Source organism: Meriones unguiculatus, chromosome 20 (assembly GCF_030254825.1).
Source record: "Meriones unguiculatus strain TT.TT164.6M chromosome 20, Bangor_MerUng_6.1, whole genome shotgun sequence".
NCBI lineage: Eukaryota > Metazoa > Chordata > Mammalia > Rodentia > Muridae > Meriones > Meriones unguiculatus.
In genome coordinates, this window is record NC_083367.1 from 72,436,121 (window position 1) to 72,455,562 (window position 19,442).

Genomic DNA, 19,442 nt, shown 5'->3' on the forward strand with positions numbered 1-19,442 from the left:
TATTTACAGATGCTATAGGACAGGTATAATATACAATGACACTATGTATGAAGACATGACACTGAAAACTACTAATCTGAATGCTAGATTAGAAAATTGATGAAAGAAAAAGAAAAGAGAAAAATGGAATGTCTGGGGCTATTCAGTTGTTTAGTTTATATAGACAAAGGAGGAAAAATATGATCTGTACTGCTCATATCCTTCTTTCCTATTACAAGAATGAAAACAAATTCTCAGTATATAAGACTATGAGCGTTTTCTCCAAGCTGAATTTTATAATGTGACAAATGCTGTATATATTAAAAATGACCTGACTCTTACCTAAACGTCATAATATGGCCATTGGCACAGAAGCACGCCAGGCAGACACTGTTACTCAGTGCTACAATGTCTCCACGGAGCACGAAGGACGTCTCAGTAATATTCTGCTTATATGCGCAGTTCTGGGTTGGCAGTGAGATTACTTTTGCTTGCTTTTCAGAACATATCACTGCATACTGGTTTTCACTAATTTCCTGAGAAGAGGAGGGGGAGACTGAGACAGGTCGCCGCTTTTTCAACTTCTCCTTTTCGTCTTTTTCTTCAGGGATGTTGTGTTCTTTCCAGGGTTCATAGGCAGGTGGCAATAAGCAGCCCGTGGCATCCAGAAATGCCATTCTCAAGATTGCACCTTTTAACCTCAATATAGTACCTAGAATGTAGAAGTTTAGTATACACTTCCATTTTTTTCAATTCAGAGTAAATATGATTATTCCAACTCTGACACTAAACACAAAAATATGTTGACTACACAGTGTACTATTTGTAATTGTAGCAGGTCACTGATAAAATCCAAAACTCAAGCCATGTTATTTAGATGTGTGGAAAAATACATCATCACTACATGCTCCAAACAAATGTCAAATGCTAATAACGTAAAATTAAATAATGAATTTTGCACACACATATCTGACCTACAGAATAATAAATGAATGTTGTTTTCTTTAAATGTAGAACTAGACAATTTATTTTAATTAAAATTAATTTGTGTTACACAGGAACCTGTGGAAGTGTGGGGCAACTCTGGGACTTGGGTCTGTCCCTTGTTTCTGAGGCAGGCCTCCTCCTTCCTGTGTGGTGCAGTCCAGGCTGGGAGCCTGAGAGCTCTGGGCCAGTTTCCTGTCTTAACTCTTATCCTGACATGGGAGCGCTGGGGCTATAGCTGTAAGCCACCTGCTCCGAGCTATTCATGTGAGTTGTAGGGATTGAACTCAGGTCAGTAGGCTTGAGTGAAAGATTATTTTACTTGCTGAGCCTTATCTATGGCCCTAGAATATTTATTTCTTAAAACATAAAACGGTCACTAATACCATTTATCTTTCTAATGCTTGTATCAGTAAATGAAAAGCTAGAGCTTCTAGGTAAGCCAGAGGATGTCCCCCATGGGACACACATCTGCATGGAGCCCCAGGACATACATACCACTTGGAGACACAATCACTGGCTGCAGGAGCCTTTGCTCAGGCCCAGGGGGAAGATTCAGTGCGATGACGAACACTGTCCCCAGCGTAGTTCCCACCCACAGACATGGGGATGGGGAAGGGTCTGCTTTCCGGGTAAATGTTTCGCAGAAGTGGAGAGCAGAGATCGCTTCTCGGGACTCTTTGTCAATGCTGGTTACACTTGAACTCCGTGATCTGCTGAAGGAATTATCTTTTACATCTGAAATGATTTAAAATGTGGGGTTGCTTTAGTTTATAAAGCATCACACTTTTGTTGTTGTTACAATAATGACAAATGAAGCTTTCAATGCCCTTTAGGTAAAAAGAAAATAATTTATGTTTCTATTAACAAAATTTCCTTATTGCTTAAATGTAAAATGCACATAAACAGTTTTCAGAAGTGAGCATGGTACCTCCCGAAGAAACCCTGATTGTGTGATCTCTGGTGTTGGCATTCACTGTTCTTGTGGAGCTGCTACATCCTCGGCATCGTAATTCACAATTAGATAAAATTAAAAACCAAACATCATTTCAAGTCTTTCATGTACAAACTGCATAGAGCAGTGCTTGAAGAGTGAACCACTTGTTTCCCAGTCTGTTCGCATGAACACCATAAAAACCAATGGAAAAGGTAGCTCCCATTTCCCTTGACTACAGACGTTCTTCTAAGAAATTTGGCTTCAAAATGTGCAACTGGTATCTTAGCGCCAGGCATGTTTCTCTACTCAAGTTTGTCTGTAATGATATAGTTACTTTATTTTAAAATGTATGTGCATGGGGCTGGGGTTGTGGAGAAAGGGGAGCCCTCCTCCATTGCTGGTGGGAATGTAAACTTGTACAACCACTTTGAAAGTCAATCTGTCACTTTCTCAGACAATTAGGAATAGTGCTTCCTCAAGATCCAGCTATCCCACTCCTAGGCATATACCCAAAATTTGCTCAAGTACACAAGGACATTTGCTCAACCATGTTTGTAGCAGCTTTATTTGTAACAGCCAGAATCTGGAAATAACCCAGATGTCCCTCAATGGAGGAATGGATACAGAAATTGTGGTATTTTTACACAATGGAATACTACTCAGCAATCAAAAAGGAGGAAATCATGAAATTTGCAGGCAAATGGTGAGATCTAGAAAAGATCATTTTGAGTGAGGTATCCCAGATGGAGAAAGACACACATAGTATATACTCACTCATATAGTCCTATAAGATATGAAAAACATAATGAAATCTATACACCTAAAGAAGATAAACAAGAAAGAGGACCTAGGGTAAGATGATCAATCCTCACTTAGAAAGACAAATGGGAGGTGCATTGGACATAGGAGAAAAATAACAGGACCGGAGCTTACCGCAGAGGGCCCCTGAAAGACTCTACCTAGTAGTGTATCAAAGCAGATACAAAGACTCATGACCAAACCTTCGGCAGAGTGCAGGGAATCATATGAAAGAAGGGGAGTTAGTATGATGTGGAAAGGATAGGAGCTCCACAAGGACCAAATATATCTGGGCACAGGGGTCTTTTCTGAGACTGACACTCCACCAAGGACCATGTATGGATATAACCTAGAACCTCTTCACAGATGAAGCCCATGGTAGCTCAGTAACCAATTGGTTTCCCATAGTAAGGGGAACAGGGACTATTTCTGAAAGGAATTCAATGGCAGGCTCTTTAACCTCCTCATCCCCCAAGGGAGGAGCAGTCCTGTAAGGCCACAGAGGAAGATTTTGCAGCCAGTCCTGAAGATACCTGATAAAACGGTCAGATGAATGGGGAGGAGGTCTTCCCCAATCAGTGGACTTGGAAAGGGGCAGGGAGGAGATGAGGAAGGGAGGGAGGGTTTGGGAAGAAACGAGGGAGCGGGATACAGAGTTAATAAAATGTAACTAATAAAAAAGAAAATACATACATACATACATACATACATACATACATAAATAAATAAATAAATAAATGTATGTGCATTATGTTTTGCCTGCAGGTGTGTCTGTGTGATGCTCTCAAACTCCTGGAACTGTTATGGGCAGTTGTGAGCTGCAGTGTGGGTGCTGGGAATTGAACATGGTTCCTCTGTTGCTCTTAATCACTGAGCCATTTCCAAAGCCTGATATAGCTAAATTAAAATTATACTAATTTTCTTCCATTAGCATTTTGTGTTCAATCCCATCCCAAACCTTTGCCTGTTTCTCTAGGAACTGCATTTCCAAATGCTTCCTAGACATGCTTTCTGCTTTGTGTTCTGAGAAATCATATCATTAACAAAGCATTAAATTTTATGGACATCAGGGCATTTGGGAACAATCTATCTTAGGGAACAATCTACAGTCATGATTCCACACTTTTAATACCCAAGAACTGGGTATTAAAAGTTCTGTCTCAGTGTTATTTTCTTTCTGTCACCAATCTAGTTCCATTATTCTAAATTCCGGTCCTCATCTCCATTTACCTACATGATGATCCCACCTTCACTTTCTCATTGCTAATACAACCCAATTTTATATAGCATAATTATAACTCAATTGCTATGAGTTATTACAAATTACAAATCCCTCAGTACCTTCTACTTGTCTATTTAATCATGCTTAGTCTTACTAAGACTGTTCAGAAGCTGCTATTCAGACCTTAACTCCATGGCTTTGTCTCCTGATGTTATTCTTCTTCAGTTTACCATGGAATCTAAATGGAAACAGGTTTGCAAACATAACCTGTAAATAACTTTGTGATCTCTGGTCCTTGCATCCAAGCAGCACTTGCCACCTCAGTCAGTTCACAGGGTGCCTAGGCCACAGTAGTCCTCTGGTCTTGGCGCAGTTGAGCTTTGTGCTCTCCTAGTTGTTGCCAGTTATTTTCGACCTGTCTTACTTCTTGCTCTAAGATGATTGTAGTGCAAGCATTGTATCCTTTTGATGTTCTGTAGAATTTTCTAGAGCTGCACTTATAAAGTTTATTCAATTGACACTTACTGTAGATGAATCTATAATATTAAGCCACTTTGTTCAACAGTGCCATTAGAATATACTAACATTTTCAGAAACTTTTAAAAATAACACCCAGTAGACTTTATTTCTGAACTCATGGCTTTCAATGTTTTTAACAATAAATGTCAATAAAAATGCAATAAATCTTCCTAAGGTGTATTTTAGTAATATAAAAGGTGTTACTCAAACCCTACCCTTCCATGAGCTTCCTGTAAAATACAAATTTAAATTGCTTCCTGTAAAAAACAAATTTAGATTCATAAATTGAAAATATTTCCCTAATAATTTTATGTAACATATTTTTGATAGTAGCTAACCTCTAAACTTACTAGAAATGACAACCGTGAGGGCTATATCTAACTGCAGTTTCCAAACACATCTGTCTTTTTCTTGAAAGTCTATACTTCTGTTACAGGTAATAACATGGAGGAAAATGTGACTGCTATGATGTGCAGCAGATTTGAGTGTGTCATCCAAAGATTCCTGTGCTCGAAGCTCAGTCCCCAGAATGGCAGTGCTGCTGTTGACACACACTGAAGGCTCCAGTAGGAGGTTAGCAGGCATTGTAGTACCCCCACAGAGGATGTGTGCAGTTCTCAAGGAATCCTGGTCTAGCTGACACAAGAACGGCAAGGAAAAGAGCAAGCCTGCCTCTGTCTCTGTCATGTCTGGCCTAGCTGCCACGTCTCCTTGTCCCTCTGACACACTTTCCCGCCATGATGCCATTTACCATGATGTGATGGAGCGAGAAATTCCTGACCAGAGACAAACAGATGAGGGAACCGTGAAAGCAAAGCTTTAAAATGTGAATTATTAATAAACCAACTCTTTATTAAAGACTTGGGTAGTTTCTTACAGCAACAGAAAATGACTAAAACCCTTAACGTAAATGAAACAACTTTTCATAATCAATAAAGACCATACTTCAGGATGAGTTTATAACATGATACTGACTATAAAATTTTATTAACATTCGCAAATCTTCAAACTACTTTTTAAAATTAAAATTTTAATGTATTTTCTAATGATAGCATATTTGTTGCTTAAACAATATAAAGGGCAAACAATATTAGATGTGTCCTAGCGATAACAATGGAAAGTAATGGCATGAGAAAAGTTGCCAACACAAATTTCAGTGAACATGTGGAAGATAGGTCATATTTGTTAAAATCATAGGTGATTAACAATAACCTATATTTAAAATGTTAATTCAAAGCCACTATTACACTAGTGTAATAATTTAAGATTTAACATCAAGATATTAAACTATATAGCAGATTTATTATGTGATTTACTTGTAAGAATTATATCATCAAAGAAACTCCTCAGGCTACAGCAATATACAAAAATGGACTGAAAAACAATTAAGTTCCAATATGATGGACACAGGTTGCCTATCTTTTCATCTATTTAAAATTTTAAAATTAAGTCAGAATTTTCAGTATTTCATGAAATAAAACTCTACTTATCCCTCTTAAGTTAGACAGTACGCAGCTCTGTTGCTTGGTTTTTATTTTAAGAAAGTGAACAGGCTAAACAAATTAGAACAGTTCATTCGTTTGAGACAATGCTTCAGTATGTAGATCAGACTGGCTTAAATTCTTGATTTTCTTGCCTCAACTTGTGAAAGCTGGGATAACAGTTGTGTACTATTAAACAATGCTTAACAGTTCTAGTATGAAAAAAAAAGAAGTGAAAATTGCTAGAATAAAGCAAGGCTGGCCAAATGTCAGGTATGCTCATAATACTATATACTATCATTTTTACTGAATGTACATAACCACCTTGAAAAGTATCATTACTTAACAGGTAATTAAAGAGGCCTATAAAAGGGGGTGGACATACATTGATTAAGTTACTCGTATAATTTTGACATATATGTTTTTAGGAAAATAGTTGCAACGCATACTTTTTTTTTAAACTAGCTTTAAAAGTACTTATTTTGCTTGTTTGTTCTTTGAGATAGGGTTTCTCTGTGTAACAGCCCTAGCTGTCCTGGAACTCACTCTGTAGACCATGCTGGCTTTGAACTCACAGAGACCCACCTGCCTCTGCTTCCCGAGCCACCACACCAAAGTACTTCTAAATTGGTACTTGAGAATATGAAAGACTCACAGTCAATTTAACTGGCAATATTTAATGTGATGAAAATCCTGGATCCTCTTCTAGAGCAAACATATGCAAATGTAAGCCTAAGAAATACTTGGGCTTAAATTATGACTTTCATTTTTTAAGTTGTAAGTCATACTTTTACCATTTAACATAAATGCTTTTAATTAAACTAATTTTTTGGCAATTCACACATTCACTCTCTCTCTCCCACACACACACCTATTTCTACAAGGCACTCAGAGTTTCATTTTTATAATAAAGGATTCTGGTCTTCCTTTAGCTTGTATCCTATGATTAATTTTCATTTCCCTTTAAGAACGGCACTGCAGCATTCTACTAAGTTGGCTTTCCTCTGATGAGAACTCTCTGATGGCAGGCATATACACAGTAGGCCTATACTAATCACTGCATGCTTCTACTCAGTATAAGAGCTAAGGGAAGTGGCAGAGAGATATACTAAAATCAGTATGTTGAGCTAGACTAATACCTAGGTCTGACAAGGAATCTAGTTACTAACAGTGAGAGGTGGGATAAGTGAGTAATCTCAAGAAAAATAATCCAGTCATCTCAAAGAGAGTGCTCATCAAAAGCATCCTTCAGTGCTACTTGTTTAACTAAGACAGATCTCAAGGAGGAGGGTTCTAAAGAGAAGGCGGCTTTGTCTGTAAGTACAGCAGCTCTCAACCTGTGAGTCACGACTTCTTTGGGGGCACATCAGATATCCTGTTTACTAGATATTTACATTACAATTCATAGTGTATCAAAATTACAGGTATGAAGAAGCAACTAAATAATTTTATGGCTTGGGTCACCACAATATGAGGAACTGTTCTAAAGAGTTGTAGCATTAGAAAGTTGAGATCCACTGCTGTATTACATAGATTTGTTACCTTTATTGCAATGCCATTTGTCAGTATGAAATGCCGAGTTGGTAGGATACGATTTAAAGCATGATGTTTGGGTACCTTCCTATTGCTTTCATAAAGAATAAGCTACACAAAAGTATTATAAGAGTATTGCTAATTTACTATCAAAGTCAACAATTACAATCTTTAATAAGAGATTTGTTCTATATGAAAAACTTGTTATATATTTTAAAAAGGTTAAATTAGTATAAAATTAAGTGTGTAGAGTTTAAAATAGATGGGATATAAACAGTTTCAGTAAGAATTAATCTGTAATTGAGAAAGTTTTACTAAAATTTATTTTGAAAAAAGCAAGAGAAACATAGAAATATGTATTTTGATTTGCCTGAGTATGCATCCTAAATACAGTTTCAAAAGGTATTAAATCATTAAGCATCTTGTTATTTTAACACTGATTTCAGTATGTTCTATTTTATGATAATTTTCTATATTCTGATCTCCATTTCTTAGGACACTACGTTGATAGACCATAAGATCTTTTACTGACCCAGGGGCAGAACCTTCTGAAGCTCTCAGAGTTCCTCCTAAAGGTTCAATTACTTTGGGTATTCTACTTACCTAAATCAGGCTTTAGGTCAGTTGGCAAGCTTAATTTCCTTGACATCTTTGCTGAAAAATAAAATACATTTTTAAAATTCTGAGAAATATTTGACTGATATTTATCATAGCAACTGATTTTCAAGATAGAAGTGAATAGTTTTATTTCTAAATCTAGATTCTGGGGTAATTAAAACATTTTTAATAATATCAGGAGTGGAAAACAAATCTTCCAAATTTTTGAGAATGTGTACTTACTTGATGTAATCTTTGGGTGCTTGAAGCTCTTACTTCAAGGCAGCATTTTAAACTCTGAACTTAAAAATAATTTCATGCTTAGGGCTAGAGGAAGTCTGTCTTCTCTACAAGGAGAAAAGTTGCTCCTCAGATGGAATGTGTTGCGGATGAGGCAACAGACATGAGAACAAGCTAGGCTTATGTGACAGAACATCTTCCTGGCTCCCAACTATGTGGTTATTGCACTCGCCATTTTTTAAAGTTTAGAATATAAGACATACCTATATCTCTAAACAAATCAAGGTATTTATGTAATATAATAAACATATCTGACAGAACCATTATTTGATATAAATTAATACTTCCATTTCTATTTCAGTGAAAAAATAACACAAGTCATGCTTAATCTAAAAATCATAAAATCATTTATATAAAATATAAATATAGATATTTTTATGTAACAGAAAATTGAAAAGTTCATCCACAAACTTCATGGAATTCACTTTCCATCCTCAAAATCAGTTATTGCCTTAGTTTAGGAAGAGGTTTGAAGTTAGGGGTCAGTTTGCTACATCTATTACGTTAGTGGTAGTGCATGCATCATAGAATAGTGTTCCTTATGTGAAATTTAGAAAAAAAAAAGGTTAATATATGAATGCATATATTTGGTTAAAATTTGGATGGTTAGGAGATATTTAAAGCACAGACCCTGCTAGTCCATAAGGGCGCCATGTAAACAAAGAAATCCAGTCATAGTATATAACTTCCACATCTAAAAAAACGACAAATCCAGTGTTAGGAAGAGGCCTTCTGTAGACTGGAAAGGGCTTTGTGGGAGGGGTGAAGTCATCTTTTTTACTGCTTAGCTTGACAAAGCTGAGTAGCATACTCTACCAAACAACTGGACCTATTTATACATCAGTCGTCTCATTTTCATCAGCTTACTAAGTCTGAGACAAGAAACAAAAAGCAATACAAAATTAGAATAGCTGAATATAATCATAGCTGTTCATCTCACATACCTGGGTGTTACTACATTTGATGTACATATCTGAAGAGTTGGAAGATACTGTGTCCCTCAACTATTGCCTTCTAAAGGCAATATTAAATCAAGACTTTCAAAGAAGCCAGAGAAGTCTTCAGCAGATATCACAGGTCCAATACAGATAGACTGGTAAGTAACAGGTGAAGCTTAAAATTTTAAAAATCAGTTTTTCATAGCTCAAAAAGAATTTCTAAAAGAAGCTCATGTCATGGATGTCATGTCTCCAGACCCCACTACTCTTCCTGGTCACGTTACTATGAACCGCTAACACCTACTTCTCAAACATGGGTGTGGACATCAATCACTTGTCACTGCAAGTGAGAGCCTAGAGCTTCTTTACCCCAATTCTATGGTACTAGCCCTGGAAAAAGAGGCGGGGTCTTTAAGACAGATGTAGAGAACATCAAACCTCACTATAAACTCTACTTTTAAAATTTATTTTAAAACCAAAATTCAACATATAAATCTAGAAATATCATATCATAAATAATCTGTAAATAACAAGTTTAATTCCTCTCGAAGTAAATGATATGAAATGAGGATTTTATTAATTATAAATGTTTTATTGACACTTTCATTCAGTAACCAGAACTATGGTTCTGCTAAAAGTTTTGCTAACAACAAAATTCTGAATTTCATTAAATGCTTTTGATTTTCTTTAGAATTTCCAATAGAAACAAATTTATATAATCTTGAGTATCTTTGAAAATTTAAACAAATCCTACTCCAAAAATAAAAATTTCTTTCTAGTACATGACTGTTTTATTGTATGAAAATCATGAGTATAGTTAAATACTTCTCTAGCAATTCTGATCTAATTGTAGTAATTTCTTAATACCGTGGAGAGCAAACATATAATGTTTTGTTATTACTGTCAAAACATTTTAATTATGTACTCCTATTAGTTGTTTTGTCCCTAACCCCCCTTTCACTGCAGAGCTTGCTATCCCAGCAGCCATAGATTTGGCTGGTCCTGAGGTCAGCAACATGGAGCAAGACTGTGGACACAACATTCAACTTCACTGTGCATCTCTCTTTCTTAAGAAATAAAACACTTTAAGCAAGAGTCCTCCCTCTTGATCAGTTTCTTTAGGTATACAGATTTTAGTAGGTTTATCCTATATTATATGTCTATATGAGTGAGTATATACCGAGTGTGTCTTTCTGCTTCTGGGATAGCTCACTCAGGATGACCTTTTCCAGATCCCACCATTTACCTGCAAATTTCATGATTTCCTTGTTTTTTATTGCTGAGTAATATTCCATTGTGTAGATGTACCACAATTTCTGTATCCATTTCTCCACTGAGGGGCATCTGGGCTGTTTCCAGCTTCTGGCTATTACAAATAAGGCTGCTTCAAACATGGTTGAGCAAATGTCCTTATTGTGTACTTGAGCATCTTTTGGGTATATGCCTAAGAGTGGTATAGCTGGATCTTGAGGAAGCGCTATTCCTAGTTGTCTGAGGAAGCGCCAGGTTGCTTTCCAGAGTGGTTGTACAAGTTTACATTCCCACCAGCAGTGGAGGAGGGTTCCCCTTTCTCTACAACCTCTCCAGCATGTGTTGTCACTTGAGTTTTTGATCTTATCCATTCTGATGGATGTAAGGTAAAATCTTAGGGTCGTTTTGATTTGCATTTCCAATGCTCAATCCCTATCCAGAAAGGCAAAGAGGATGGACATCAGAAGAAGGAGAAAAGAGGGAACAAGTCAGGAGCCTGACACAGAGGACCTCTGAAAGGCTCTGCCCTGCAGACTATCAATGCAGATGCTGAGAGTTATGGGCAACCTATGGGCAGAGTGCAGGGAATCTTAGGAAAGAAGTGGGAAACAGTAAGATCTGGAGAGGACAGGAACTCCACAAGGAGAGCAACAGAACCAAGAAAAGGGTCTTTCCTGAGACTCATACTCCAACCAAGGACTATGTATGGAGATAACCTAAGACCCCTGCACAGATGTAGCCCATGGCAGTTTAGTATCCAAGTGGGTTCCATTGTAATAGTCACAGGGACTGCCTCTGACATGAACTGATTGGCCTGCTCTTTAATTACCTCCCCCTGAGGGGGAAGCAGCATTACCAGGCCACAGAAGAAGACAATGCAGCCACTCCTGATGAGACTTAATTGACTAGGATCAGAAGGAAGGAAAAGAAGACCTCCCCTCTCAGTGGACTTGGGGAGGGGCATGCATGCAGAGCGTGGAGGAAGGGAGGGATTGGGACGGGAGGAGGGAGGGCACCACGGGGGGGATACAAAGTGAATAAAGTGCAATTAATAAAGAATTTAAAAAAAAAGAAATAAAACAAGTGGGTTTTCCTAGGAAGGGGAACAGAGACTGTCTCTGACATGAACTCAGTGGCTCTTTGATCACCTCCACCTGAGGGGAGAGCAGCCTTGCTAGGCCACAGAGGAAGACAATGCAGCCAGTCCTGATGAGATCTGATAGGCTAGGGTCAGATGGAGGGGGAGGAGGTCCTCCCCTAACCCTGGACTTGGAGAGGATAGGGGCATGGGAGGAGAAGAGGGAGGGTGGGAATGAAGGAAGGGGCTACAGCTGGGATACAGAATGAATAAACTATAATTAATATAAAAAACAAAAATTAAAATAAAAGAAATAAAAGAATGAGAATACTGAAGCTGTGTGAGTTGATAGGTCAATAATACAGAACAAAGTGTGGGGAGTAAATTTTAAGCTGTGTTAGAACTGCCAGGACTTGCGAGAAAAGAGCAGGAGAGCAACCAACAGCACTCGTCCACTTAAACTGACTTCAGAATTATTTCTGGTTTTACTGAGAAATGAGTTATCAACTGATCTTAGGATTGAGGAGATAACCAGTCCCTGACTCCCATCTTAACAGATGTCATAGGAAAACTACTGTATAGTCCATTGAAAATAGAGTTGTCTTTACACTTGTTTTGGCACAGTACTTTGGTTGCTGTAATTTTGAATCTTTATTTTTTTAATCTCTAACATCATTTTCCCTTCCTGGCTTCATATACTTAGGCAATTTGGTAAGCCTTCCTGATGCATGGAGGTAGAAGCATGGTATCTAACTTGAAATCTACTTTCAGCATGACATGAGAAATAATAATCATCAAATAGGAAAGTTCAGCAAAGTTAGTTTTGATTTTCTTATCGAATAGCACTAGCATGTGGTTTATTTTATTTATAAGGTTATCTTAGAAGTATTTTATATAGTTGTATGTAACCATTTATACACAAACCAAACTAATGATTTTTTTCTTTGTAGAATCTCACTTCTAAATCCTCATAAATATAAATGAAGAGTACATAAAAGTAGTGACTTATGGAATCTATGACAGTCAAAGAAAAGTTACTGATTTGAAAAATATTGGGCTTTAAGATTTTAATAATGAATTTAATGCTACAGCACAATCAGGGAAGCACACTACCCGTGTATTATGTGCATGTAAGGTTCTCTGCATGTGACATCACTGAATCATATTCTGCTGCAATTTCTTTACAGGTTGCTCTTTTTGCACAAGAGCAAGGAGGTCACTGTCAGAGTCATTTTTCTGGATTAACTGCTAATAATGAGGCAAGAGAGGAAGCCAGGCTTGGGGTTCAGCAGCCAGTGTACTCCAGTTTGCTGCTGTTCTCTCTCTTGAGTCTGATCTTTGAGACAGACTTCCGGGAACTAGCTGTTAGGCACAGGCAATGAGTACTAAAGTGCTGGAGAAGAATTTGCTCTTTTGTATCCAAACAAAATTTGCTTTTTTTTTCCTTCAATAAGTCTATTTTAATTTTTTAAAATGTTGTTATAAAAAACTTGTAAATAAAGAAAATTAAGCACAAAATTTGATGAGGCAATTTCTTCCATGTTACTGTGCAGCAGAATAGGGCCATAGGCAGATTATCTATGAACTGTACAGTATGTTCATAATATACATTCTGTATGCACATATATGTATATAAAACCATTATAGCTTTCACAAAATTGTACTGAGAAATAAGATAGTGCATGTAGTGACTCGGACCACTGCATCTCACATTTTGCTGTGGAGTCAGCAGATACACTGTTTCCTCATTTGTGAAATAGAGAAATAACAGTTCATGGGATTACTAAGTTGATTAAATAAAAAAATTGTAGTGCTGGAAAAATATAATAAATAATTACATTAGTTGTTCTAGTGTCATCTACCTCTGCTGTATTGTCAGAGCAATGACAAGTTAAAAAAAAAAAAACTTCATTTCCCATGACTAGGGGAAGGAAAAAACATACTGTATGAAAAAAAAACTGATTTCAAATAAATAAATTAAAAAAATAATGCTGAAGTATAAGTTGCACCCTGTACTACCTCTACTCTAGCAACCCACACCCTATCCCTGTCACCAGCAACAATTAGGCTACAACAAGTGAAAATTAAGAACAAAGCCATGCAGTAGCAACCCAGGCCAGTTTTTGTTAGCATTAAGCTTTGTATCTCATTTACTTCATAATCACCTAGAGAGATGGCCTTGAGTGCTACAGACTAGATGATGAAGAATGCAATGTGCTAGCAATGCTATAGAAGTCCTGGTGGTTTCTATATTTAAGATTTAAAAACATTTTAACATCTATGTATTCGAGTGCTTTGCTTGGATGTACATATATGCATACATAGTGGCTTTGGAAATGAGAGACGGTGTTGGATGTAGGTGTTGGGAACTGAACTTGGGCCTCTACAAGAGCAATAAACTGCTGCTGAGCCATCTCTCCAGACCCTAGTCCTAATATTTTATAGAGTGTCCCATAGCAAACACTAATCTTGGTAGACAGCCCATTGACATTTTATGTTTCTCAACAGTTTATGCTAATTATTATAAAATAGATACTATAATATAGAGAGATGCATATAGAGATTCCATACCTCATGTGGAACATTTCAACAATAAAACCTCCCCCATGGAATATGGGGCAGACTCCATTTGATAAAAGGAAAACCTTGAGACATTAGATTTATTTCTGTATAACAAAATTCTTGTATCAACAAAGAGGGATCAGACAAAAATCTTGTAACATACAATAAAGATACTGCAGGTGAGGAAAATGTTCCTGGTTTAAAATAATCATACACTACCATAACTTTGGAAAAATGAATGAAGTCACATATTTCCTAAGAAGCATTGTCATGCTACAAATGTTGGCATGACAAAAAGAGAGACATGAAGATATAAAAGAAATGAACACTATCGAAGCCATAGCCTTCCAGACATGTTCTCTAGCCTAACAAGTGTGTTCATAGTCTTTTAAGTAAGTGAATACAAATATTTTAAGTTACATATTTACCTGAAACAGAAAAAAAATGGGAAGGTACACATTAATAAGGCATATATTGCTGAAGGAATAGAAGTCAAACTGAAACTATGTTAACAAATTTAACTATCTGCACTTTTTTTTTCCAGATCAGGTAAAAGTTACTTAGTAAAACTGCTGTAGAAAAGAACTATCTACAGTGGCGACAAAACCGGAATGTAACAGGATACAATGTGCTATAAAAGAAATTAGTTGCAAAGAGTTAGTACATAATTAAAGTGGTTAATTATTATTAACAACAGATTCACTATGAAACCTCAATAAAGAATAAGTAATTGATGAAAAGCCCTTTGTCTAAGAGTAATCCACCTTATTTAAGAACGACCAGAGGGAGAATAGTCATCCAACATTAATATAACTAAACAGGGTTCAATTTACCATGCTCAGAAAACAAGGTCATCCAACATTAATATAACTAAACAGGGTTCAATTTACCATGCTCAGAAAACAAGGGTTTTCTTGTAGTAAGTTTTGAAAACTCTACCATATATTAAAGGTTATGAAGTGAGGAAAAGTGCAAGTCTTCCAACTGCAGAGAGAGTCATGTACCTCAGCTAAAGGAGTATGTGGTAGAAATGCTTGCCTCAAAAGTCTGAGGACCTGAATTTGAGTCCCAGAACCTACATAAACAGAAGGCTGGGCACTGTGGTGTGCACACACAATCCCTGAGCTGAGAGGCTCAGCAGGACAGATCCTGGGATTGCCTAGCCCACCAGTCTAATTGACTATGTGGTGAGCTCCAGGCCAGCGAAAGACCCTGTCTCAAACAAGGCAAAGCAAAACAAAAGGCACAACAAAAAGCAGATGGCACCGAAGGAATGACACACAAGGTTGTCCTTTTTTTACAAGTCTGTATTTGGTCAAGACTGATCATTCATTACAAAATACGCATAAAACAATTAAAAGTAGTACAAATATTTTTATTTGTGCTTGGGGATGGTCTTGGTAAGAAACTGTCAATTACCCTGATTCCCTGATACTGGTATTGTTTACAGAATAAAAGTGGCATCTTTTAGAAGAACATTTCCTTAACATGAGACCTTAAAAATATGAGAGATATGGAAGTAAAGGCATAGTTTAACAAGTGGGTGCAAGTTTGGTATTTAGAGCATAAATTGAACCCTGTTTTATTTTAAAACAAAACAAAACTAAAAGTAAACAGAATAATTCATATGGTAATTATGAAAGAGCCACACCTCAATTTAACCAATTTTAAGAATTATTTCCCAAATGCATTTAGAATAGACAAAGCCCAAAGATTATTGGTTAGCAAAGGAATAACAGATTAACACATAGGAGATACAATGCCCTGGATCATTTCCTGGTGTTGGGTTAGCATTACATGGAGCAACAATTAGAAACAAAATAAAAGCTTCTATTTCCTACCTAGATCACTGGCTACCATCTTGGAAAACTTTCTGCTTTTGGTCTTCACTGAAAATAATATTTTAATATAAAATGTCAAAATCTATTCAGAGTAAACTAAATAAATTAAGTATAAATAAAACAAGATACTTTAAAATAAAGATACTATACCCTTTTCTATAAAATTATTCACTTTTTGTTCATCATCTGAATTGTGTGGTGATGAAGTACCTACACAAATGAAGACAACAGGAGGAACAGGGGCACACTGTCAGTCAAACACAGAGATGGCACAGCAAACAATCACAAATTAAGAGTCTAGTGATCACCAAGCTTTGATGAACACAATCTGAGAATACTGCAGTACTGCAATCAGTAGTATACAATCTTTTATAGCACACCCTAATATATATAAATTTATTTCTGATAATTTTTCTTTAATGCATAATAATTGTGCAGAATCTTAATGCATTTTATAAGTTGGAGGGCACAAATAGGAAATATAACATTTAGACACCTATAAAGTACATCTTACATATTTTACAGATTAAATTATTCCCCATCTTTTGAAATAGAGATTACTTCCCCCTTGAAGTCTTCATGATACTTTATAAACTTCTGATACAATGTTCACCATTTAGTTATGTAGCATTTTAAAATTTTTACACAGCCAACCTTCCTCACTGCAACAAAATTCCAATCTATTTTACAACCTACTTTTGATCAATGGTGTGTATTTCATGTAGCTGTCACTAGTTCATATTAGCTAAATAAAGGGAGATTTTCTGATTTTCTGCTTGAAGCAAATATTACAAAAAAAAAATGAGAAGGAAATAAAAAGATTTCCTTTTTATGCCTGAAAGAATTCCATTAAAAGTAATTAACCTTAATAAACTAGGCAGAAACATAAAATCTTGAACTTGACTTCTCTCAAAGTCAGCTTTCTTTACTGTGGCCAGGGAGACTCTGTCAGCAAGATGCAATCACACCTACAGAGGTTTGCAAATAGTTTTCTGAATAATTCATGTTGTTTTTGTCAATAATATCAATAGATTCTCCCAAATCTCATATAGGACTAGCACAAAACCAACACCAACCTTAGTAATAGCTGGAGAACAGAAGCAAGTATAGCTATTTTTCATACAAATATAACACCTTTAAAAGAGTATAATGGCCATAGAAACTTACAAATTTTAAAATACTGTTATTTCTGCTGCCAAATGGCTGTATAAATTTATGGTAAAATGGATATTAAAAATAGCTTTATTTTATGTAGTTCATATTAGACTAATATCAGATCATAATCTCCATATATTAATATTAGAGAAATGTTTGGTGGTTTCTACACAGGCATATAGTTGAAAATGCTTTCTATTGGTTGTTGTAATTTTGATGACAACACATGACAAGTTTCAAAGTTTATTTGAATAAATCTACCAGATTACTGTAATTAGACAAACACCTATTTTCCCCAGTCCACATATAAACACCAAAAGGCACATATATAGATATATATGTATACATACATATATATGTTATATGTGACTTTTCAGTTAAAACAGATTCCTACTTTCTGTGTCTATATAGACATAAGCAGGTGAGTCAAAGGAAAGCCCATCCCTCCCAACATGCTAGGTGAAGCAATCTGAGTATCTGCAGGCACCACTTCTGCACTGATGTGACCAATGGTTTATTTTAAAATAAATGCAAAGGGAAGCTCTCTATCATATTTTGCAATGTGTTTTCTGAAGACAGCTTTTATAATAATTAGCTAAACAGCTGACTATGCTGATTATAAAATTTAGAAGATCCTAAGTTTTCTCCATTTGTAGCTTATTTTTTTTTGGCCAATGCGTTGGTTTTGAGAGAAGGCATGTGCATACTTACTTTTAAATATCGATCTGTTCTTAGTACTTATAAGGAACTTATTTTAAGTTCCAATTCAGTTTTATACATATTTTCCTTTCAGACAAATACTAGCTTTTAAAATATTAACTACTGTTTTTAATAATTTTTAGTGTGCCATTTGGCAATTTTATATATTTATATCCTAGCTCATTTAAGTATTTCAGACAAGTATTTTTGTTATTCATGCTATAAAAACAAGGAAATTAAAAAGAAAACAACACAAAACTAGGTGTGGTCACCTTTAATCTCCATACATAGGAAGCAGAGCACAACGTGGTCTGCATAATGAGCTCCAGGTTAGCCAACCCTGTCTAAAATTAGCAAAAAGAAACAAGAAAACTAAACCATGGCTTCTTTAAGTTAATTTAATCCATTTTTATCATTAAATTTAAAATTGTTAGTGAGAGAACTTAAGTATAATAAACTCCTGCTTATTCGTTAGCTAGGAAGTAAAACTGGATGGGGGCAAAGCAGTTATAAATGTTAAGAGTATGATGATCAGGCCACAGCAAAAAAGACTAACTATGACAACAGAAAAACATATTCAAGCTTCCAGAATACCGTGAGCAGAGGCAGCCTGACAGGGGCATTTCTGCCTCCTTCAGTGTGCTCAGCCTGCAGTGGCCCACAGCGTGTTGAAAGACAGCTGTTACTGCATGTGAAATTTGGATTGCGTTTTCTGGATGTGTGAGAACAGACTGACTCCTCGGAGACGCCTACCATCTGAGCAGAAGGAGACGTTAGTCCAAAAATGCAGTGCAGGTGTATACTGAAGAATAGGAATTCATGTCTTTTCACTAATTTTCTTGAGATTACAACTTAAGCTCTGCATTCCAAACTGACAGAAGCATTAGAAAAAAATGAAAATAGGTAGTGTCATAGCAATGCTAAAAATTATACCATTTTCATATGAACCACTAAGAAAAATATAGTTTAAAATGTTGAGCCATGTTTAAGTTTTCTCTACTTTGAGGGTTTCTAGGGTAGGATTCAGAGTAAAAATTCATGTACTTTCTATATTTATATACTTATATTTAGCTATCCCTTTGTATTTAACTAAAATTATGTATACTATTAAATGCTTCATATCTACCATTCTCAAGTTTGGCTTAGGAAGAGAAGCTATATTAATTCATTTGAGCTGAGTAACTAAATAAATTATCAGTTTAAGTGTGCTCTGTCCCATGTTCCAATTACACACTGTGCTCAAGTTTCTTAGCATACTGGCAACTGTACTGACTGGAGGAGCAGAAATAAACTGAACGTACTTGGAAGGCACAAGGAAGATACACTACAGTTCTAACTCTACACTTAGAAACAGATCAGTCCAGCAGGAGGGACAGTAATTACTTTCTGTTGTGCACAACTTGACCGATATGTGGGAGGCAGTGGGGCTTCTGTGGCTCTGTTTTAGGAGTTTAATGAGGAAACTTAAATAGGAGGTTTAAGAAAAACAAAACACCTGTGTGGACAGACTGCACGTGCATGTGTGTGCTGGTATGTGTCTCTGTGTGTGTGTGCATACTGCATGTATA

General features: G+C 36.2%; 1 protein-coding gene across 6 annotated transcripts in view; it reads right to left on the minus strand.

Moving 5' to 3' along the window:
* Nucleotides 1-19,442, minus strand: part of Stxbp5 (syntaxin binding protein 5) — a 143,618-nt gene that overhangs the window by 11,770 nt on the left and 112,406 nt on the right. For 2 of the 6 annotated variants that reach the window (XM_060373213.1, XM_021658046.2), the window contains 3 exons: nt 8,057-8,107; nt 1,462-1,701; nt 322-691 (listed from right to left, as the gene is read on the minus strand). In XM_060373213.1, the coding sequence (XP_060229196.1) occupies nt 322-691; nt 1,462-1,701; nt 8,057-8,107 (661 nt within the window). Of the gene's footprint in view, nt 1-321; nt 692-1,461; nt 1,702-8,056; nt 8,108-16,020; nt 16,069-16,170; nt 16,231-19,442 lie in introns of all 6 variants that reach the window. The other 4 variants (XM_060373214.1, XM_060373212.1, XM_021658044.2 and 1 more) reach the window with 3 other exon arrangements.